Genomic DNA, 24285 nt, shown 5'->3' with positions numbered 1-24285 from the left:
CTACAACACAGCTGTAGTTTACAGAGTTTTCCAAAATGAAAAAAAATTTTTTTTCAGTAGTATTTCTTCTGTAATGTTAGATTTACCCCTGAATATTTTGTGAACCTCCTCTGAGAAGCAAGCCTTCATCGAAATGCCAGTTGATTGCAAGACATTCTATCCAAATCTGGATTCTTTAACGGTATGACTTCAGACAGCAGGCTAATTCCATTGGTCGACTCCCTGTGTTAGGATTTTTTTTGTTAATAGTGTAAGTGTGGACACATGTGCCATGGCTCATGTGTGGAAGCCAAAAGACCATTCACCGTGGGCTCTGGGGAGTGAGCCTTGGTTGCCAGGCTTGTGTGACAAGCGCTTCTTACCCCCTGAGCCATCTTTCCATCCTAGATCTTAGTTTAGAAAGACAATTTTTACTATCCACTGATGTTTGTTATGAAAAAAACCAATCTTGTCATTGGCATTGGCCTCTAATTTCCTACACCCTGTAATTCTAACTCTGCGATTGTGGCATCAATGAGTCAAAAAGGAAGTCTTGGTTATTTGCCTCAGGGCAAGTTAACTTCAGAAATCAACTGCAAATATTTTGACGAGAAATGGAAGTTTCTGTGGTAGAATGAATAGGTATGAGCCTCCATAGACGGTGTTAGAATGCTTGGCCCACAGGGAGGGGCACCGTTAATGAGGGGGTGTGGCCTTGGCCTACAGGGAGGGGCACCGTTAATGAGGGGGTGTGGCCTTGGCCCATAGGGAGGGACGCCGTTAATGAGGGGGTGTGGCCTTGTTGGAGGAAGTGTGTCACTGTGGAGGCGGGGTTTGAGGGCTCATGCTTTACCTGGGCCCAGTGTAACAGTCTCCTGCTGCTTGCAGATGGAGGTGTGGAACTCTCAGCTCTTTCTCCAGCACCGTGTCTGCCTGCACACTGACATGCTCCCTGCCATGACGATAACGGACTAAATCTCTGAAACTGTAAGGCAACTCCAGTTAAATGTTTTCCTTTATGAGAGTTGACATGGTCACGGTGTCTTCGTAACACTGAAACCTTAAGACAGTTGCTGTGCTGTCACATTGAGCAGCACAGAGTGGTCAAGTGTTCGAGGAGAATTTAGTTTATGCAAAAGAATTGGATTCCAATTTGTTGCCACATCCTCAATGCATTCATTGTTAAAAGGCCTTAATATTTTGTCCCAAGAAAAAATCAGGGGAAGCGGCACCTATGACATGTTCCATGGGAGGGAGGAAGCCTACCATTGGATCTAACCTCTCAGGGGACCTATAGGAACCACCCCTAACTGCAGCTGGGGTGGTCCAGGGGGAATTGCTTGCTTCAGTGGCAACTAATTTATGTGGAAATTCACCTGTGACTATAGGTGCTTGGTGCCTATTCGATAGTCCTTAAAGCACACATGTTAGATTTATGAATATGTGATTAGTCTTTAATGTGCTTGTTTGCATGAGATAAATCAGAACTCCCCAGGGTGCTACACCAAACATTCCCACAACAACTTCTTCTGGGAACTATGTGGTAAGTCAGTTATTACAACTGCTAAAGGCACATGACAGAATTGTAATTACTCAGAAGCAAAAATCCTTTGTGAAGAGTTCAAACTTGTGTTGCATTGATTTAAATTCAAAGATATAGTACTGGTTTCATGAAGTTGGGAAATGTTTAAAATTAGCTCTGAGAGGAAAAGAACTCATTGCTAAGGGAGGCTCAAGGGCAGAGTGCTCTCTTAGCATGCCTGAGGACCTGGGGAGGGGTGTGTGTGGGGGCGGACACAGAACATACACAGAACAAAATGCTAAAAAAGATTAGTTTTTCTCAAAAGGTCCATTTCAGCCTCTGAGGATGAAGTGAACTCGGCAGGATGTGAGGCTCACCAGCCACAGTAATTCGCCACGATACTCCTGTCCTCTGGGAGAGACTGAAGCTGTTACTTCATGCGAATTACCCACTCCCTTTCTCTGTGTAATGACTAAGCTTTTATCTAGTGATGGACCAGTGTCAGGAGAGTCATACCCCACCTTGGCGGGTGCTGTGAGGGATGGTGATTTCAGAGTATATGCAAGGTCAGAGAGTCATATTTGGGAAATCACCACTTCTTAAAAATGCTTAGCAAGAGGAGATTCTGGTTGATCTTGAGGGTTAAGGAGAGGTTTTTTTTTTTTTGGTTTTTCGAGACAGGTTTCTCTGAGTAGCCCTGGCTGTCTTGGAACTCACTCTGTAGACCAGGTTGGCCTCGAACTTAGAAATCCGCCTGCCTCTGCCTCCCAAGTGCTGGGATTAAAGGCATGTGCCACCACCGCCGCGCACATGAGTCATTTTTGAACACTAAAGTGCATGCTAAGGAAAATTATATTCATAAATAACTTTAAAAAGGTAACCAAAGATCCAGCTGTTTTATTTGCATTTGGGGGTTGAAAGGTCAGATGCAGATGTCAAGGGCTGTCGTTGGAGACAGACACCCGAGAGCAGCTGGGTTGCTTACGGTGGACCTAGAAGGGATGATGGCAGGCGACAGTGCATTTGTTGCCGGATTGGTCTCGTGCCAGGCCCTGTTCTTTGTTCTGGCCACAGCAGTCAAGGAGGACTGGGGACACAGTAGACCTGTCCTAGCATAGCATTTTAGGGCTTGGCGTGTGCCGTATTCTCAAGAACCTTCTAAACTGGGCAACACTCGGGGAAGCCTTCTAAAGTATGGAGAAATCCCAATATAAGGAAGCTCCTCTCTGGTGTGTTTGTAAACCACCTGTAACTGTCATAGGAAAATGGATTATAATTAATAAATATGGATAATAGAAAAGGGTAGAAAGACCGTATAGGGTTGTTTAACCAAGCCTTTGTCCTTGAGTTCCAAAAAGTTCCCAAAGGCAAAACAAACTTCTGAGGAACACACACATAAGCCTGTCACATCATTACTAAATATTCTTCTAAATCTCTTATTTCATGGCAGAGTATCTACGTTGGTTTTTAAACTTTGAAAAAAAAATGTTGAAAATAACTTGAGAAGGGAAAGCTGGACTAATCTATTATAGTCTTTCAAAGCCATTTAAAAACAAAAACAAAAACCAAAAGCACAAATCTTTGACTAAGACCTAATGGTCATACAGTCTCCTTCAGACAATTGGGTTCTTGACTCTGTTTCCCTTATGGTCCTGGGGCCTGGAACCGGCAGCACCCTGGTTTGGTTTTATACCTGCAAATAAAAGCTATCCGTCCTCAGCTAGCATTTCCATGCTTGTTGCGGAAGCTTGCTGGTCTCAGGGCATTGGCTTGTTGCGGAAGCTTGCTGGTCTCAGGGCACTGACTAGCAGCAGAAGCTTGCTGGTCTCAGGGCAGTGACTAGCAGTGGAAGCTTGCTGGTCTCAGGGCAGTGACTAGCAGTGGAAGCTTGCTGGTCTCAGGGCAGTGACTAGCAGTGGAAGCTTGCTGGTCTCAGGGCAGTGACTAGCAGTGGAAGCTTGCTGGTCTCAGGGCAGTGACTAGCAGTGGAAGCTTGCTGGTCTCAGGGCAGTGACTAGCAGTGGAAGCTTGCTGGTCTCAGGGCAGTGACTAGCAGTGGAAGCTTGCTGGTCTCGGGGCACTGACTAGCAGCAGAGGCTGCACTTTTCCGTCTTTCTCACCCTTGGCACCTGTGACTTGCACTGTGTTTAGTGTAACTCTCCCACAAACCTGAGACTATCGCAAGAGCTCGAGCTTATGGAGGGCTGGGTCATGCAGTTTGCTTAGAGACAATGTTCCTTCCTCGTGCTTGTTCTGGAGGTCAGTCACACCAGCGCCCCTTACCAGGCATCAGTGAATTCGAATTCCCTGGAGGATTCTCCTGGGGCGTAGGCCCATACTTTTGTTCTTAAACCATCTTACGCCAAGATCACCCACACCTTCGGTTTATTAATATGTGCCATTCTTATAGTTATTAGTATCATTATTTCTTGAAAGACCCACGTAGGCAATTTGTGCGTCATGTGTTTTTAATATTATCTTAGTTTGAACATTCTCAAGTTATATACAAAGATCAAGGCTAGGCACTTCCACTCTGTAGAACTGGCATTTTTATATGGCAACTGGAGCTACACAGTGGCTGTTCATTCTCACGTGTCTTGGTTTAACCTGAAAACACAGCTTTAACAATTGTCTACATTCCGGGTGTTTTCTGAGCAGCATGTACAAAAACTGACAACAAATGTGCACCCCGTTATTTAGTTCAGTGCTCCCCACTGGTCTCTACCATGGTTTGATCTATGCTGGGCATATTTAACAGATGTAGCATTCTCTCGGCTGACAGCACATGCTTCCTCCTCGATCGATCGCCTTGGAAACACGCATCCTCAGACTTCATTGAGAAACTCCAGATTGAGACAGGCTGGGATGTGGATCGAGTCCATGGTCAGAGCGGATGGGTTATATGGGAACAGAACGGGAAACACGTGCTTGGAGTCCAGCAGTAGTTGCTGAGGGTCATTCCTCTCTTGTAGCTGAGCCTGTGGAGGGAGTAAGATCGGGTAAGGATTTAGAACTACAGCCAGGCGGTGGTGGCGCTCGCCTTTAATCCCAGCACTTGGGAGGCAGAGGCAGGCATATTTCTGAGTTCAAGGCCAGCCTGGTCTACAGAGTGAGTTCCAGGACAGCCAGGGCTACACAGAGCAACCCTGTCTCGAAAAACCAAACCAAACAAAACAAAACAAACAACAACAAAAAAGGATTTAGAACTACCCACAAATAGCTGGTTTCAATAACTTCACAGAAGTGAGGGAGCATATGGTGTGGAAAGATTTCTAAGATGAGATGGGAGGAGTGCAGGGTCAGGACAATGTGGGCTCCCTGTGTCCCTGAGGCATGTTGTGGAGACAAGCCCTGATTTAGGTTGTTGGAGCTAATCAGGCACCTTCTCTGTTCTAACCTGGTTTTAAATGCTCCCATCTAAGGGAGAAGGTGAAACTCTATCTTAGGTGCAAAATCCACGGGAGGACTGTCATGGCGCGGCGGGTAATGGACCAGATTCTAGAGCTTCTCGACCTTCCTGACCTGTGACCTTTTAATACAGTTCCTTGTGGGGTGGTGACCCTCCCCAGCTATAAAATCACCGTGGAGCCACAGTAGTCACCACAGACTAAAATATCTGAACAAAAATGAACCTTTTCCCTTGCAAGTTGATTATCTCAGAGAACGTGACACCGTGACAGATAGCTACATTACATGCATTCCCTTTTCCCTTGGGGGAGATGGAGAGAGTGCTCATCTTAAAAGGCTGTGAGGATCAAGAGTCAATAATCCAGTGCACGAAGTGCAGTGGCTGGTACCTGGCAGTATTTGTCACTGGTATTAATTTTGCAACCTCCTGCTTTGTTCTTCCTACCTGGGAATTAACCATTAACTGTTGAACCATGAACTCGAGGTAGGAGCTATATTTGTAACTAAGGCCCCTGAACTGTAGGCGTGTGGCCAAGAGGAAGAACCATAAAATCCTCATCAGGAAAATACAGATCATGCCCTGTCAGCTGGAGACAAAAATTGGTTGTTTTGGCTTTTTTCCCCTCTTTGAGACAAGACACTATTGTTTCAGATAGCGACACTATCTTGCTATAGTATACCTTTCGAGCGTTCTAATGTTACCCAACTTTAGAGTGGGAAGACCAAGGGCTCTTATCTGCTCAGTACCCAAGCAGCTGGGTTCCACCACTGTAGCTAGCTCTCAGGGCGCCTTTACTGTTCTGCTTAAGCCTTTGAAACAGGCCGAGACCTGCAAGCACCAGCAGCCCTTTACTATGAGGTAGAAGGCGAGCCACTAGAGTGCAGGGCTGTGAAGAAATGGATCCCCAAGGACTCTGGAATCTCAGTTTGTTCTCATTTTGTTCAGTCACCAGGACGATGACAGAAAGTGCTGCATAAGCTTCCAGATGTCGGCCACAAACTTCTCATATACTGGCGTCTGAAGAGTGGGGCCACCAATTCAAAGAAAATACAGAGAGTTTGACAGAACAGTTGGATACAACAGGGAGAGAAGCTTGACCGGGAGGGAAGGCTATTTATGGAGAAAGAAGCAACAAGTTTCACTAAACCCAGTACCAGTGGTGGCTCTGGTGGCGCCTGGCACGGATGGTCTCTTACTGATGGCTGCACTCTTACAGAACAGCCTCTCGGCCATGAAAGAGGACAGCAGGAGGATTCTCAGAAAAGCCTCGTGGAGCACTTCCGTTCCTGCATCGTGGGCTCTACTGTTTAAAAGCCCTGAAAAATGCCCACTTAATTTTTGACAAAGGAGGCAAAAATATAGTCTCGGGGGGAAAAAAGATAGCCCATTTAACAAATGATGCTAAGAAAACTGGATTTCTCATCTGCAGAAAGTGAAATGAGCTTTGTAACTTTCACCATGTATAAGATCAACTTAAAACGGATCACAAACCTTAATTTTAAACCCCAAGCCTTGAAACTTTTAGAAGAAAACACGAGGCATTGGCATAGGCGAAGCATGTTCCACTGGAACGCCAGCAGGACAAGGGCTAGGCCCAGCACCAACAAGTGGACTACATGAAAAGAACTCCTCTGTACGGCAAAGGAAACAATGGGCCCACACTAACAGAAGGGCGGTGGGGCTTTACCAGCTACGTTCAGGTCAGGAGCAAACAGCCAAGTTAGAAACAACTGCGGAAATCAAATACCAAGGGGATAACACTATCAGCAATAAATGAGCCACGAGCCGAATACACAGCTTTCACACAAAAAAATAGCCTGGCCCACTATCGCCAGGGTCATGCAAATTAAAATTGCTTTGACATAGTATCTTACCCCGGTTAGAATGGCCATCATTAAGAACTCAGTAAAAAAGGGCGTGGAGAGAAGAGGACCCTATGCACTGTTGGCAGGGTGCAAATCAATACAGACACTATGGAAATCAGTCTGGACACTTATCAAAAACATAAAGAACAGAACTACCATATGACTCCGCTATTTCACTCCTGGGTATGTACCCAGAGAATCTCCATTCCCTACTACAGAGATATTTATACCCCATTTTTATTATTTATTCACTATAGCAAAGAATTGGACCTATTTGTCCACAAACAGATAAATGCATAATGAAAAATTGGTAATATATCATATATATGTGTATGTATGTGTATATATATATATATATATAATGTATATATATATGTAATGGAATATTACTCAGCACTAAAAAAGTTTAAAAGATTCAGGAACATGGATGGACTTGAATGTATAATATTACATGAGGTCACACAATCTCAGAAAGAAAGAAAAGAAACCACATATTCTTTCTCATGCAGAATCTAGCCAATAACACATTCACCTATGTAAACAAAGGTGCCTGCACACACAGTATAACATGAAGAAAAGAGAGCAGGAGAGAGGCGAGGAAGGACGGAGTGCAGGCAATGGACACGAGCTGTGAAAGAGAGCAGACAGCTAACTTTATATCTAATTCTGCCATGGATTTTTTTGTCTGGGGTGGTAGACGAGTGCATACGAGCTATTCAACACAGAGTGTTAAGTTCCAAAGTGAAAATTCACAGCTTCCATTCCGAATGTGAATTCTAATCGTAGATGAGCTCATTAAGTTTTACAGATTTTGGGTCTGGTTTATTTCTCTGCACTTTTTTTTTTTTTTTTTTTTTTTTTTTTTTTTTTTTTTTTTTGGTTTTTTGAGACAGGGTTTCTGTGTAGCCCTGGCTGTCCTGGAACTCTGTAGACCAGGCTGGCCTCGAACTCAGAACTCAGAAATCCACCTTCCTCTGCCTTCCAAGTGCTAGGATTAAAGGCGTGCGCCACCACCGCCCGGCTTCTCTGCACATTTTTAAAGTAATTAAGGCCATGAGAAAAAAAAAGAAGCCTTGAGAAAATTGTAGATTTAGGGGTGAACATGAAAACGGGGCCCATTAAAGAGGCTGAAGGACGGCAGTTTTCAGCTGGGGCTCTAGGCACACACAGTTGACAGAAACTCAGACAGTATGTGGTGTCACAGAGAGTCCCCGTGAGCCCCTGCGGTGGGCTAACAGCTCTCAAACTTACACTATCCAAGCTTTAATGTTTAAAGTGTTTTAATGGCTATGTGAAAACCACACATATTTATGAGTTACTATGCACTGCTTCAGTAATGCAGGTGAATGTTTAAACACGTATACTGTATCCCAGTATACGGGCAACGATACGTCTAACAAGCAGCTTCGAGCGCTGGTCAGGAGATCAAGTGTGGTGCAGGTAGGAGTGGGGTCAGGTAGGAGTGGGGTCGGGCTGGCTGCTCACCAGTACTTTCAAGCATGTCATAGGAAGAAACAAGCCACAGCTGGCAAAAACAAGTTTTGGCAGGATTGTCATATTTTCTAACAATATTTAACTCTCACCATCAAGGATGTTTTCTTTTCTATGTCCTTCATCCCTTAGGCCTGCAGTTGGCTTGGTGTTTATCAGTCAGCTTAGGACTGAACTCCCTTCTTGCAAACAGTGCTGTTTGTAGTGAGTTATGGACCTCTCTCCCACGTGGCTCAGTGTTCACTTCTTGAATCCTATACTTTGTGCTTGAATTGCTTTTCAGCCCTCCACAAAAATCAGCAGTGGGTTAGTGTTGGGGTTATCTCACGGCTTCTGTCTCCCAATTCCTTCTCTGCGTCTAGGAGCTGGCTCTGCCCTCCTCCTGGCCTATGCTCCCACTCAGCGTCCTCCCTCCCCCACTTCGGTCCGTTGTGTGGGTGAGCTGGCCTGCTCTGAGAGCTGAATACTTAGCATGCCCTGGCATCTCCCCTGCCCTTGAGACAACTGCTACCTTTAGTCTGACTTGGCATCTGTCTTGACCTCTGTCATCTTTACTTAAATACCAGGCTAGAGTTCATTTATTCTTTTCCATGGGTCATTTCACAGCCAGGGCACTCTTTAAATCTCTAGATCTCTTTTAAATCTTGGAATAAGATCCCCAGCCTTGCAAAGGAGAGCAGCATTCTCTACCAAGCTCTTGATCTCTGGGGGTTCTTTGACAGTTTTTGATAAATCCTCCCATTTCCCCAGACTCCTCTTCTGGTCTTGTTCCCCTATTTCCTATCCTTGACTCATGCTGGCTAATGCAATGTGTCTGTCCACGTATCCCCGTCTGTCCACGTATCCCCGTCTGTCCATGTATCCCCTACTTAACTGAGAGAGGAGTCCTGCTTTGTGAGTCAATACTGTAGCCAGCTCCTGTCAGCCACTGTCACCCAAGAAGGCCTCCCACTGCACCCAAACCTCCTTGGGCTCAGCTTCAGGAAGCTCATGTTTAAGTTAACAACTCACATCTCAAGAAGGATCTAAGTATACATCTGCTTGATATGTTTCTTCCTGCCTATCCCCAAAGGCACATTACTGTGATTATGAGAGAAGAGATTTAAGAGTTCAGACTACAATCTAAGAGAACGTTCTTACTTCCACAGGGGTGTGATTGATATTAAGCTCCCTTGATAATTCCACTCGGATTTAGCAAGGTGTTTCTGGCAAATGAGGCCCTTGAGTCTAAAAGCTGTGAAGCAAGGATAAGGCTATCCATCTGCTTGTGTGCAGTCACTGTTACCGTGGATGAAAAGGTTCCTGTGTGTGCAGGAAATTATAAAATTAACACTCAACGACTCACCTGGATTGTTCGTATGAAGGACACTGTGACCCGTTCTTCAAATTCATTCAAGGGAGTGTAGAGGTTTAAAATTTTGACAATCTGTTGGAATGAAAGCAGAGTTCAGTACAGAACTAGACAAACTAAAGACAAGTTTGGCTTTTAAGACAGAGTCTTAAAAACACTGTGGTGTCACAAAACGTTTAACTCTCTGGACAGACCCCTCGAGATGTGTGGTCAGGCTACCATTTATGATGTGTTTCCTCCCATTGCTGACTCTGCAAAGCCTGAGCTCCTGTCTGACTCTCATGTCCTTGATGCTACCCTTCCTCTGTGCTTGGTGACCTATACATGAGTTCAGAAACCCCCAGCTGTAACCCCCAGCTTCTTTCCTGCTGGGAACTTAAGGCTCTTCGGGAGAGAACCAGGGATCCAGTATGAGAGGGGCTTTCTTAACTTCACTTAACCACCATTTCCCATCTCTTCCTTAAGACAATTCATTTACAAGTTAGAGTTTTCTTCTTAACCAGACACAGTCTTTTGCATGCCCATCAACTGTTTTGGTGGGAGTCTCCTACTGTGTGAAAGGCCAGGGACACTCAATAAGTAAGCTCACAGAAGTGAAACATTTACTGGGAGCAGGGAGCTGGAAAACTAAGAATGTTCAGTTATTAAGAGTTTGCATGTTCCTAACGTCCTCTTCTGGTGCGTCTGAAATCACCTACAGTGTATCTATGTCTAATAATAAGTAAATCTTTGGGCCAGAACAAGCAGGGACAGAGCAAGCAGAGGTCATAAATTCAATTCCCAACAACCAGATGAAGGCTCACAACCATCTGTATAGCTACAGTGTGTACTCATATACATTAAATAAATAAATAAATAAATAAATCTTTAAAAAACAGTTTGCATGTTCATCTCAGGAGTCAGGAGGGCAGAAAAACATGTACCCTTCACTTTACTGAGTTTAGTTGGCTGCAAAAGTATTTGTTGGGAAAGATATGTATTTGATTGGGAGAGTCTAGTTTCCATTTACTGGTATCTGTGGTCCATTTCTAAGAAGCTGTGATCAAAGGCAAGATCTAGAACTTATCTCTTTATAGACTAGTTGTATGTTTATAATCAAATTATAGTATATAAATACAATTTTGGGGAGAGGAATTTAAGATATTTAAGTACCTTTAGATTGTTAAAGCTTCATTTAAAACTGATATAAATGGAGTCTTAAAATATGGCAAAATAGGGCTCAGCAGGTAAGAGCACTGACTGCTCTTCTGAAGGTCCTAAGTTCAAATCCCAGCAACCACATAATAGCTAACAACCACCGGTAATGAGACCTGATGCCCTTTTCTGGAGTGTCTGAAGACAGCTACAGTGTACTTGTGTATAATAATAAATACAACTTAAAAAAAATGGCCAAATTACAGTTGTAAAGACAGTATATAAAGAAAGCAGTCAGCTTCAGGTTGACAGATTTAAAAAAATTCTAGGAACTATTTGGAATTGTTTTTAAAAAGTTGTGACATGAGGCAAGCAAGATGGCTGGGGTGGGGGGGCTCCTGCCACAAGATAGCTCATTGGGTAGGGGCTCCTCTAACTACGCCTGGTTATCTGAAGTCAATCCCCAGAGCCCACATGGTGGAGGAGAAAACCTCTTCCTCCCAGCCAATCTCTGACCTCCACACACACGCTTCATAGCACATGCAAGTGTGCACGTGCAATTTTGAGAAGCTGTTATCAAGGTTTGTGGGTCTTGTAACTTAGCACACAAGAAGGGTCAGAAAGGGGCTGGAGAGATGGCTCAGCAGGTAAGAGCACTGACTGCCATTCCAGAGGTCCTGAGTTCAATTCCCAGCCACCACACGGTGGCTCACAACCATCTGTAATGGGATCTGATGCCCTCCTCTGGTGTGTCTGAAGGCAGTGACAGTGTACTCATAATATATATATATATATATTTTTAAAAGAAGGATCAGAAAGTTGCAGGGAACTGTTGTCAGGTTTTATAGACCAAAGTGATCTCTGGTCTGTCAGTTGCAATCTGAACCGTGTCACTGGGGCTGGAAGCACACCCTTAGAAAACTCCCCGCAAGAACAGACCGGAAGGACCAGCACTGGTCTTGAACTGCCGTACCTGCTGCGTGCTGAGGGAGGTGCACAGCGAGCAGATGGCTTCGGCATCCTCATGGGTTTTCTTCTTCAGCTGGAGGAGCTGGGCTGCCTGGATCAAGGGCTCCATGGTCTGAACTGCTCCGCTCTGGTGAAGGTTTTTGCCCCGAAGCCACTCTTCGAGTTGACTTATGTTGTACCTTAGCCAAGGCAAAAGGAATCTGTGTTAAGCCTTAATTCATGAAGTAGGGGTGGGGGGAGGGGGTGGGGAGGGGCACATGCTGTGCTGTGCAGGTGATGTGTGACTAGTGTCCCTGCCTTCGCTTCAGATATCTCATGTGGTTAAAAGCTTGCAAAATGGGGTAAGGTAGACAGCTCAGTTTGTAAAAATGTTTGCCTTGCAAGTAAAAGGGCCTGAGGTTGAACCCAACACACACACACACACCCCAAAAGCACAAAGGAGTGAGGTGGCACACTGTTGTGATCTTGGTGCTGGGCTGAGGAGGGGGACACAGGCTTTGCTGGCCAGCCAGCCTAGACAACTTTGGTAAGTTTCAGGCCAGCGAGAGCTTGTTTTTGTTTGTTTAAAGGTGGGTGTTTGAATTGTCCTCTAGCCTCCACATGCTCACCCACATGTGTATGCACCACTACTCCTACATGCATACACAGTTAAAAAAAAAAAAAAAAAACCCCAGCAGGCTGAAGACATGGCTCAGAGGTTAAGAGCACTGACTGCTCTTCCAGAGGTCCTGAGTTCAAATCCCAGCAACCACGTGGTGGCTCGCATCTATCTGTAATGGGATCTGCTGCCCTCTTCTGGAGTGTCTGAGGAGAGCAACAGTGTACTCATATACATAAAAATAAATAGTCTAAAAAATATTTTTAAAAAACCTCAGCAAAGTGCCTAGCATTCAGTAGCCATATATTTAGTGAATAATGAATAGTTGCATGCATGCTTAAAATTAAGCAAAGGGATACCTAATGTGTCTATATAGATTAACAGGGAGGGGAGCATTAATCATACTGAATTATAATTTGTATTTAATTTACAACTATTCACATTTCCTTGACAGCCTTGATAACTCTAGTTCGTCCATCTTTCTCGCTGACCTGGCCACATTGTGTTAATCTTAATTAAAAGGTACCTGGCTGAGCATCTCTAAGCTAGTTTGAGCATCACTGCTGAGTGAACTTCGTGAGTTAATAAGAAGGGGAAGGATTTGAGTCATCCAGTGGTGGGAAGGGCTACTGGTTAGATGTGGATTTCACCTTGAAGACAGCTGCTCTGTGTTCTGACCCCCAGCCTGTGTTGGGGCCCTAGGTCTCTGTTGGGGATTGGTTTTAATGCTTCATCTTAATTTGGCTCCCCAAATCACATGGGAATCTAGTGTCCAGATGCTGAGGGTCCCTGTCCCCAATTGGTTTTTGATTGTTCAATAAAGTTACTAACAGCCAATGGCTGGGCAGGGAGATGGAGGCGGGACTTTTAGATTTCCAGGACAAGGGAGGGTGGGAAGGAGGAGGAGGAAAATTGCAATGACTGGAAGCAGAGCAATGAGACTTAAGAACTGCAGGGGAGAGAGCCTGCTGATATGTAAGACTCAGGAAAAATAGCCGCAGGGGCCACTCCCCCAACTGGGTCTGGAGTAACAGAGATGAAATACAGAGTTAGCAGTATTAACTCAAGACTATCAGAGGAGAGCGTGTTAGCCACATGGAGATTCAGGAGTGGCCCAGCCACTGAACTAATTAAGACATATCAAAATATAAAGGGTGTGTGTGTGTGTGTGTGTGTGTGTGTTCATTCGAGAATTCAGAGAACTCTGGCGGGTGGTGAAGAGTGAACCCGTGCCGAGAGCTCAGAGCAGACTACCAGATGGCCACCACAGGTCTCCGTGTGCCGGTGTGAGGACCCCTCTTACCTGAGTTGCATGCCTGTGCTCCAGGAGCAGGCATCTTTCCGCAGGAGTAGGTTGTTAAGAGTCACAGCGTTGATCATGTAGAAGAGCTGTTTGAACACCTGCAGGATAATCTCAGGGTCCAGGCCCTGGTCACACAGGACTGTATGAAAAGAATTCATCTGACGGACGATGGCCTCCAGGCAGTAGGAATTTTCTCCATCCACCATGCTGGAGGAGCGCTTCCGGTAACCAGTTGGCCTCACACCAGACAGCCCCTGGATACTCTCATTTTCCAACATGGCAGAAACTGGAAGGAAGGCATGGTTAGAAGCTTGTATGTTCCCCTCAAAACTCTGCTGTAAGACCACTCAGGTCAATGAAACCATTCAGATATGCACGGGGTCAACAGAGGTAGGGACTCACTACATTTGGCAAAGGATTTTGAATCTGGTGGATTTCCATCTTGAGTAAGGTAACTATGGAACATAATGTTACTTAAACTCATTAGTGGTTGGACAAGAATGATGGATATGTACTATCTGTACCCTGTACTACCTCTGTCAAGTGTCCAAAGTTTAAGAACTGAGCCAATTCTGGTAGGGTTCTAGCCCAGGTTCCAACTGTGCATCTATTAAGTTAGTTACTTCAGCATCCTTATTCAATAGCATTTAGCTGTGTACCAGGTTATGGACAGGATGACCTCTTCCATTCAGCCAGCAGTCCTATGAGGCACTTTACCAATGGGCAAATGGGAGCATAAACAAGTTGTATAATTTAGCTACAGGAATGCTGTTAGGAAGAGGCAGCGCTGGGATTTGAACCCAGGCCTTACTTGGGAACTGGTGCAATCAACCATAATTAGTTCAAGTTTTGAAACATACCCAGCTTGATATATCAGTACTTCTTCTATGTGGGAAGGACCTTAAAAGAAAACTAGAGAGGATGGAAGATTTGATGTGAAATGTTTCCCAGGAACCATCCTTCTGGATGGCTCCTTCTGGGAATTCACTCAGCCTGTTTGTGTTGTAAGGTCCTAGAGATGTCATTACATAGGTCCAGGTTTAACTTCTTCCCCTGCCTGCATGCAGCACTGAGTGGCAAACATGTGTCAGTCTACTGTTACAAAGTAGCTATTCTTTCCCGTCCGTTTTCCCGAGTGCACTCACTGCTGTGTGCAAAGTTTGTAAATAGGATTGCACCATGCTTCCTACAGTTTGATTCACAAGCACCTCACTGGCAAGAAGAGACTGTCTTAATTGTGCTTGCACTCATGCCATTATATTGCCTATAAACATTACTACAAAAAAAAAAAAAACCGTTAAGGAAAGCCACCTCACTCTGCTGGCATTGTGGTGGTGTTTTTATAGTATGCTGTGGGACCCTGAAGGGCAGTCTGTGTTTTTGGTTGAGTGATGCTTGCTTCCAGAGACCTAGTAGAGTATTCTACAAGGGATGGGACGGTAAAAGCCACGCCCCCACAGACACAGAGGCCTGACACCATGAGTCCTCCAACTCCATTATCCTGTGCTATCTATCATGTAGACAATGCCCCAAGCTCCTGGTATGCTGGGTGGGCTCCACCCACAATCAACTGACCACAGCTAGGTATGCCCTGCCCCGCAATTACCTGAGAACAGACAGGTAGCCCAGCCCACCATGTAAGGGGCTGTTTGCCCCTCCTTTTTCTCTCTTCTCTCTTAACCTCTTACTCTTGTCTTTACTCTCCCTTCCCCCTCTCTCCATGTGGCCTGGCTGGCCTCTACTTCTCTACCCTTTTCTCTCTCTCTTTTCTACAATAAAACACCTTAAGACCATGGATTGCCTCTTTCCAACTAGATTCCTCATGTTGGCCCAGCGTTTGCAGCCGTGAGACCAGGCCAGTGACCTGCGCTCTCACAGGAACAACCAGGCACTGCCGCCGCCACTTCCCTTCACTTGCCACATTTCTCCCTCTGTTCTTAGCTCTTCGGTGGTATCTAACATTGCCTGTGATGCCCAGGAGCTAGAACCTGCCATCCTTGGCCTCCGTGAGGCCCAGGGACCCCCTGCAGCTGTCCCCCTCCACTTCCTGCAGACTGGGATCCAGATGCCCACCCTGCAGAGTGGAGCGTGGACAGCCTCCGGTGTCTGCCCGCCCAGAAGTACCAGAGCTCTGACAGGATGCGGGTTTCCCTCCTCCCTTTGTTCTCCACCGATGGTGCCAGGGGTGGCCCAGCAGTATGCTGTTGAAAATTCCCCAAGTTTTAAGCACGATGTGTACTACTTCATTGCCTTCCCTAGGGAGGCTCTGGCCTGGACGCCACAGCTAGTAACACTTGGCTCCCAAAAGGCCAGGCAAACCTGTCACAACCCTCCTCTTCCAGACCCCAAGCTGTGTGTGCAGCGCCAGCTTACCTATCATAGGTTGTAACAAGCCCTCGGCAATTTTAATGAGCTGCTGATAGATCTGAATGGAAAGATCGCTTAGCACCTGACGGTATTCAGTGAGGTCAAAGTTCTTGAGGCAATGCTCATTCTGCTTCGCAGTGTTCTGTGTCATGAACCCCTGAGGAGGAAAGGTGTGTGTCAGTAAGCTTCTGCAGTCTCCTGGGCTCCGTATACCTCCTGGGCTTGGGCATTTTAACAACGTCCTATTCGCAGCACCCCACACTCAGGCCTTCCGTACACGTGTAATACTCTAACCTCCTTCTTCTTCTTCTTCTTCTTCTTTTTTTTTTTTTTTTGGTTTTTCGAGACAGGGTTTCTCTGTATAGCCCTGGCTGTCTTGGAACTCACTCTGTAGACCAGGCTGGCCTAGAACTAAGAAATCTGCCTCTGTCTCTGCTGGGATTAAAGGCGTGTGCCACCACCGCTCCGTACATGTAACACTCTAGAAAACATGGAGCCTTTGGGACGGCCCTGGACCCTGAAGGAAGTGGAAATCTCATGATGGACAAGAAAAATTATGTTAACAAAACGGCCTAAATCATTTGGATCCTCAAAATAAAGTGAATTCTATATATTGAGTACCCAAAATCAGAAAAAAGTAACAAAGGAAGGAGTCACGCTTTCCAGATGTTTATCTGTGTTCAGATTTCCCTAAAATCGTAGGCTACATGGAGCCTTGCAGGAATATGACATAGGCCAGGTTCTGTTTGTAGGAGACATCTACAGACTCTTGTCATTTTATCAGTTAATGGATAGGCAGAAATGGTAGGGAGCCGGCTGTACTAGGATGAACATGTAATCTGGACCAAGTCCTAGCATCACAAGGACTCCTGTGACCAAAGGCTATTTTTGTCTTTTTTTGTTTTGAGATGGTCTCGCTATAGCATTTAGGCTGTCATCAAACTTGGGATATTCTTACCACAGCCTCCCAACTGCTGGGGTTGAAGGCGTGTGCCACTGAGCCTAGCTCCAAGGTCCTTTTTATTCAGGCCGAGAGGAATTAACAGCAGCCAAAAAGATCAGTGCTATCAAAGCGGCAGCCATCCCACTCAACCTGTGGCCCCTTGAAGCAGGAGCAACTGTGATCACTAAGAGATAGTGTCCTTTGCTTATCCCTCCTTGCAGTTTAGACTACACAGCGTCGGTTACACTGTGGTTTAAATCTTGTCCCCAAGAGCAGAAGCACAAGGAGCAGACCGGGGTCATGGAGCCCTTGGTCTTGCTCTTTCCTAACACCGTTGGAATATATGGTAACAGTGCTTACAGCTAATTGTCAGCCTGACAAAGGTCTAGAATCATCTGGCAGACAGGTGAGAAGACGCACCCTGAATGTGGACAACACCATTTCAATGGTTGGGCCCTGGACTGAATGAAAAGGGGAGAGGGAGCCGAGTACTACAGGCCTGCATTTATTCCTTGCTCTCTGCTTCTCTTTGTAGATACAACGTGACTAGCTTCCAGTTTCTGCTGCTTTGATTTCTTACCACAGATGGTCAGTAACCAGGATTTGTGAGCCAAGTAAACGCTTTCTCAATTAAGTTTTTGTCAGTGCATTTTGTCACAAATGAAGCTAAGACATTGTGTAAAGCTTACTGAAAGGCCGGAGAGTACTCCCATACAAAAAGAGCTCATAGGGAACAGAAGTCATCCAGTTTGACACAAGGATATTTCTTCCACTTTTACCATCCCTTTCATAGTAAAAGCAAGTGCCCAAACTCAGATTCTAATTCTTAAGGGAAGGTAGGGTCAAACCACATTCCAAAAATGACTGACTGGGGAAGACTAGTTCATTGCCTCAGGAGGACAATGTTTCTATTTTATATGGCACAAAAGATAGAAAAAAAAACTTTAAAATACTGAGATGGAATAAAACTTTAAAATATTGGTGCACTGTTTTAATTTTTGCTACTCCTTGACTTTGGGCAGGGTGAGATGTATGAACGGCCAGGAGAGTGGGGAATTGAGACCTTGTGGGAGGCAGAAAGCACTGGGGAAACTGGACCGTGCACTGTATGCCATGAAGTTGAAGATACTGCACTGCAGCATGGCAGAGGGTAATCCCCCCAATGTGAGTTCCAGATAAAACTGGACTGAAGAGGTCCAGAATGGGAGATGAAATGACAGCCTCAGGTCATTGAATCAAATCAAGCTGGAAGCAAGAAGCTGGCCCTCGACATCAGTTTGTACCATGTGGTTCTGTATAGGGGTACCTCTTTTCTGGAGGCATCTTTATTCTGAAGTAGACAGAGCCCAGGAGACAGCTGGATATACCAGACGCTTGACCTTTCTCCCAGCCTTCATTGATAAGGCTCCTCTAGGACAACTTTAGAAATATGACATCCCAAGGGTCTCCTAGGGAGTCAAGGGGCTTTCTGGCCCTGTGTGTTTAAATGAACTCATTTCCATACCGGTTCTATCTCTTGATTTTTCAGAGTCCCTGAGCCCACTGAAGCCTAGAGTCACCTGTGCCCCAACCCAGTCCTGCAAAGGCATTCCCAGAATCTGAGGTCCCAGTAGGTGCCTCACAGACCTTATACCCATCGTCTAAGGCAGGGGGTCTATAGCACCCCAAAGTGCAAGCGGATAAAAGGGGACCCACTGTGGGGCGCTTTGCTCACTCCTCACCTCATCACCGCTGTATTGCTTCAAACAGTGAAGAAAGCGGCAGGTGTTGGATAACCAGAATGATGTCATCTCAAAGTCGTCATTGTGCTTCTGCAAAAAGAAAAGCACAGCAGTGGCTGAGGGCCTCCCATGGGCTGACATATGTCCCCAGTGCCTTTCTTGCTCTGTGTCTCCTGTGTTACCCAGCATTCCTGGGCAGCCTGATGTATGCAGTCCGCTTTCTAGTCCCAGAAAAGCTAACCTTTGCTGAAGGGTCTGCTGTTCCTCCACTCCCAAGGATGGCACAGACAGAGCCATTCCCCAGTCTCCTCCCCAGGAGGAGGATGAGTAATGCGTGGCCCGGCACACGGGAAGATCCCGCTGACTCCTGTGAGTGAAGACCGTGAAGCTGAGTGGTCCACAGCAGCACCAGGCTCAAGTCTGGTCTGAAACGTGGACTGGCCAACTCTGATTCTGAGCTACATAAGCCATGCTATAGGGAGCATAGCAGGAGAGAACGCTGGTGTCCCGTTGATGTTCCGTCGCAATAAACTAAGTGGCCAAGGCTGCTTAGCAAACCATATACAACTTGATCCATCCAGTTTCTGCATCACATCCACTGACTTCTCAGAGCCCATTCTGTAAGTTTATTTATCTGGCATTATTTAAATAGCCGTGAGTATGAGCCATGACGGTAAAACGAGGCTATGGGCCAGAACAGGCTAATCTAGCTCAGAGCTATGGAGGCCTCTCTAAGGGAGGGACGTTTGTAGTCCTAGGCTGCCTTAAGACTCTGGCTGGAGCTTGTAAAAGAGGTCAAGGCCAGAGACACCAATTTGAGTGTGATCAACATGTACAAGCTCATGATACACTTCACAGCAATTAGGAGATAACATCATGTACGAGCCCGAGTCAGGGAAGGCGGGGCAGAGGCCAAGGGCTTGCCGCCAGGCCAGCGCTTAAGACTAGCTTATTCTCAAATCAGGGATCATAAGCTCAAGGACCAGACGTGGCCTGGCTGCAGGGCTCTCGAGGGTGGCTTGCCTCCTGGAAGCAGCAGTGTCAGGGATAATCTGAACCAGTGGCTGACATAGGATTGTCACTGTCACTGAGGTCTAATCTCCCTCTACAGTCCCCCTCCTACCGCTCGACTCCAGCTCCTTTGTAAAAATGCCTCACCCACAAACAGGCTAGCCAGTGATGCAAGCAACTGCTACTACAGTCCATAAGAATCTTGTGCCAGAAGGTGGCATTCGTGGGCTGTTTGACCCCCACGGCTACGAGCACAGCCCGGTTCTGGCCCAGTCTGCCTCACGTAAACCAATGAATGGCAGCAGCTCTGCAGTGCCACCAGCCAGGATTGTGTTCCTCAGCCCTTTGGAACGGTGAGAGAGTATGGGTTCGTAAGCTTGGTTCAGAGGTAGCACACCTCGACAGCATCTATCCTAGTGGGCAGCCAGGCTTTCCCAGAAACACAGGTTCAGCAGAGAGGTTGCTGCAGGCCTACGTGGAGTTCTGTGCTTCCTGACATTTGCAGACCTGACTCAACTCGGAGAACCCATAGGCATCCCAGATAACTGGCAGAACACAGGCACAGAGAGGCAACGGAGGTGCTAGCTTTGCTAGGACTACTGGGAACTGGGCCCCTTACTTACCTTGAGGACTTTCTTAATGCCATTGATGGTGGAGCTCAGCAACGAGTGCACCTTGAGGTCATCGTTGGTGTAGTCGGCATGCCTGATGCACATATAGAGTATGTATGCAGGCAGGCAGGGCACGGTGCCCGACAGCATCTGGGGCTTCAGGTCTAACAGCAATAACATGTGAGTTAGCTCTAGTAGAACACTTTGTCAGAATTCCTTGTCTCAAAAAGAAATGTTTGCATTGTTTCTCGGTAGCTGATCTGGGAATCCACTCCTCACAGGGCTTGAAAGAGGAATAAGATAAACTGTGGTAGCCGGGCAGTGGTGGTGCACACCTTTAATCCCAGCATTTGGGAGGCAGAGGCAGGTGGATTTCTGAGTCTGAGGCCAGCCTGGTCTACAGAGTGAGTTCTAGGAGAGCCAGAGCTACACAGAGAAACCCTGTCTTGAAAAAACCAAAAAAAAAAAAATCAACTGTGATAGTTAACCCCTATGGGCTCTTGTATCCAAACATTTAGTGTCCAGCTGCTGATGCTGTTTGGGGGAAGTTGTGGAACCTTCAGAAGGTGGAACCTTGCTGGAGGAGGGGCATCATTGGGGGTAGTCTTTGAGGGTTTATAGCCTTGCCCTACTTCCTGCCTGCTTTCTCTGCTTCCTGTGTGCGGATGAAATGGGGTCAGATTCCTGGTCAGGAGCCTGCAGCCACGCCTTCCTTGCATTTAAGGACTCTAGCCTTTGGACCTGAAAGCAAATGAACTCTGAGTTGCTTTCGGTCAATATCTTATCTCAGATAACTGGGCTATGTGCACATCCACCCGAGTACTGGCAGCTGTCGACACTGGTCAAAAAGCAAAAGTATGGCATGGCCAGGTGTGATGGAACACAGCTTTAACCCCAGCACTCGGGAGGTAGAGGCAGGCAGATCTCTGTGAGTTTGAGGTCAGTCTGGTCTGCACAGAGAGTTTCAGGTCAGCCAGGGCTACATAGAGAAACCATGTCTAAAAACAAACAAAAACCAACACCCCACTCCAGATTCCTCGTCCTCGGTGCTTGTATTGCATCAGTAAATAAACAGGTCCCCAGGGATTTATCTACCACGTGGATAAAAGGACCACAGGTTACAAACGTACACCACGGTCCTCAGGAAGGGGCTTACACCACGGTCCTCAGGAAGGGGCTTACACCACGGTCCTCAGGAAGGGGCTTATAGCTAGAGGCAGGCTATAAACGGAATCTGGGTCATGCAATGGGGTGAGAATGCCTCCATTTCTTGGCACCTGAACTTCTGACTGGGCACAGTGGATTCTTTGATATGTGAAGATTGGTACCAGGAGAATTTAGCAATATCGTATCTGGTAGCAAATCATTATGTTCCCAATGATAGCCAGTTGGCCAAGGGCAGGGAGGGCTGAAACTATCTCTGGTCCATGGGTGTGATGTTTAGTTTTTTGCCAGCTTGGCACAGGCTAGGGTCATCTGGGAAGAGAGAACTTCAATTGGGAAAATGCCTCCCGTGGAGTAGCCTGGGGCGCATTTTCTTGACCAGTGAACATTGTGGGAGAGCCCACCATGCTGAGTGTGTTTCTGGATGTGATGTGGGAAAGCCCGTCATGTTGGCTGAGTTTCTGGATGTGATGGGACGTGAGAGGTCCTACTATGCTGGGTGTGCTCCGGGATGGCATAAGAAAACAGGCTGAGATCGCTACAGGGGGCGAGCCAGTAAGCAGCACTCCTCCCTGGTCTCTGCTTCAGTCCTGTCTCCAAGTTTCTGCCTTGAGTTCTTTTCATGGTGGAGTGTACTCCTAATGGGCATGGTGCTTTACAGCAATGGAAGGCACATTTGAACGGCAGAGAGCTGTCAGTTTGGAGTGAGTACCTGGCGGTACTTGACCTGATGACTCACAGTTGAATTGGTCCAGCAGCCCACTGCCGCTCTGCCTTCTCCTCCACATGGCGGGAGCCACGTTCAGTCTGCCCTGCTCTTTCTCCAGCTCCTCTCCTCTGCCCTTGTCCCTGCCTGGGACTGTGACTCCTTATGAACTCAGGAGGCGGAGGCAGGCAGATCTCTGTGAGAAATCAAGCTCCTTGCCTCTCCCTCCCTAACACCCCTGGGGAACTGTTAGATGGATTTTAGTATCCTGGGGAGCTAAGGAGCCAAGTTTAAAGTAGTGAGTCATGGAGAGAGCAGAGCAGCAGGAAGAGGCCTGGTGTAGGTTAAGATGGTGGGTGGGAAAGGGCCCCACACCTCACTGTGGCTCTGGCTCTGTCCCAGCTCACAGCCTTCAGTCTCATTATCCTGACCAAACCAAGCCCCAAAAACCCTCTGGGCTTGGAACTCACAAATGGGAAGGCCTCCCACTCTCTACTTGGGCTAGCCACATCCTTAAATCATCCGTCAAGGCTGAGCAGGGTTGGGGTGGGGCTGGGCTGCATGTGTTTTCAGTTGATACACAGGTTACATCATTCTTTCAAATATACCCTTTCAGTTAGTGTTAATCATAGGCCATAACACTCAGGGAAAAGATTGTATTTTATAGGCCTACATTTCCAGCCTCTAATGTCTTACTTCAAGTTTTACCTATGTGCAGATTTAAGCAGCTCGTCTTGGCTTGGAATTTTCCTAGGCAAATGTTAGCATCTTATGGGGTGGAGATTACAACTCTTTCCTCTCCCCTCTGAAGCAACTAGCCAGTGACAGGTTCAGAAGAGGGTCGTCTATGGATGTGGGGTTGTCCGAAGGGCAGACGACAAGGTATTCTTTCTTGGTATGGAGGCAGGAAGTGATTGCCTAGGGCCATCTAAGCAGTCAGAGCAGAAGGGAGCCTTGACTCGCGCTTATTTAAGTCATAAAATTTAGAGTCCTATTTAGTTACTCAGGATATATACTACACATGTAACTCTGATGTTGTACACTTCGTGTTTCACATTCACCACGGAGTGAAGGTTTGCTCGTTATAGGTCACATGTAGTTGCTGGAGCATAATAGTCATCAGCAAGTTACTCAAAAACGCCCAAATCAAACAACCAAAGGGCAACCATGCTAAGGCAAAAATCATGTTCTGCTGCTCCTGAGCTCTTGGCCTAGGCTCCGTACCCAGCGGGGGCCTAATGCCCCCTAATGCCGGGGAGGGCAATCTTTACCTTGAGCTCCAACTCCTTAAGTGAGAAAGCCCTGCAGTGTGCTCTCTGGCTCTGTCTCACATGCTGGGAAGGCAGGGTCAGTCCCTCCACCCTGTCTGACAGATGGGGACACTACAGTGTCACAAGGAAGGGAGCCAGCAGCACAGGATTAGACCCCGAATCGTCTTCCTTCTGCCCACAGGACTCTCTCCTCTAAGATTTTTTCCTCCTGGCTCTGCAGGATGGAGCCTACAGGAGGCTTACTGACGGCTGATGAGGCCGAGATAAGAAAGGAAGGAGGTCTAAGAAAGGAAGGAGGTGGGGTTAGCGGCTCCCATGGGAATGGCTTCCATGAGGAGTGACCCCCTGGGCAGGAGGCATTCCAAAGCTAGCGGGCTGGAAAGTAGGTAGCAGGAGTTCTAGTCCTGAGAACCAAGCCGGAGGGAGTCTGCTTTTCCTGGAGCAGCCGAAGCTGCTGGGCGTCATACTGAGCCTCTATCACTCACAACATGGCGTCACACACCCGAGAACACTGGTCCTCAACTACATGGCCAGGGAGGAAAGGGGCAAGCTTACACAGAGGCTGTGCCATTCCAGAGGCCACGCTCATGGGCGCTGGATTGTACAGCACTAACAAACCGTAACTAGAAGACGTTTGAATCCTTGACCCACTATTTATCCCCTCTGTGACATGGGACAGTTCCTAGAATGATCTCAGTATCCTCCGTTATGGGGTCTGGATTTGTATAGTGCCGACCGATACAGATGCCAGGAGAATTAAACGAGGAGGGAGGAAACGACCTTTGGCACAGTTGCCGACAAGCCAAAGCACCGCTGCCCACCTGAACTTCCCAGAGAAAGAACTGCAGCTGCTACTGCAGAGAGGCATGT

General features: G+C 46.8%; 1 protein-coding gene and 1 long non-coding RNA gene across 4 annotated transcripts in view; one reads left to right on the top strand and one right to left on the bottom strand.

Moving 5' to 3' along the window:
- The first annotated feature begins 762 nt into the window (after positions 1 to 762).
- On the top strand, positions 763 to 7193 carry LOC116087352. The gene is made up of 2 exons (XR_004117390.1): positions 763 to 966; positions 5856 to 7193. It is a non-coding gene; the product is annotated as an uncharacterized LOC116087352 (long non-coding RNA).
- Positions 3952 to 24285, bottom strand: part of Myo5b (myosin VB) — a 317620-nt gene continuing 297286 nt past the window's right edge. For all 3 annotated transcript variants that reach the window (XM_031366041.1, XM_031366040.1, XM_031366039.1), the window contains exons 33-39: positions 20287 to 20438; positions 18653 to 18742; positions 15995 to 16145; positions 13622 to 13907; positions 11725 to 11899; positions 9612 to 9692; positions 3952 to 4479 (exon numbers count right to left, since the gene is read on the bottom strand). In XM_031366041.1, the coding sequence (XP_031221901.1) occupies positions 4327 to 4479; positions 9612 to 9692; positions 11725 to 11899; positions 13622 to 13907; positions 15995 to 16145; positions 18653 to 18742; positions 20287 to 20438 (1088 nt within the window). In that variant the 3' untranslated portion in view covers positions 3952 to 4326. The remainder of the gene's footprint in view (positions 4480 to 9611; positions 9693 to 11724; positions 11900 to 13621; positions 13908 to 15994; positions 16146 to 18652; positions 18743 to 20286; positions 20439 to 24285) is intronic.

Source organism: Mastomys coucha, unplaced genomic scaffold (genome assembly GCF_008632895.1).
Source record: "Mastomys coucha isolate ucsf_1 unplaced genomic scaffold, UCSF_Mcou_1 pScaffold13, whole genome shotgun sequence".
Lineage (NCBI taxonomy): Eukaryota > Metazoa > Chordata > Mammalia > Rodentia > Muridae > Mastomys > Mastomys coucha.
This window is presented reverse-complemented; position numbering and strand designations above follow the sequence as displayed.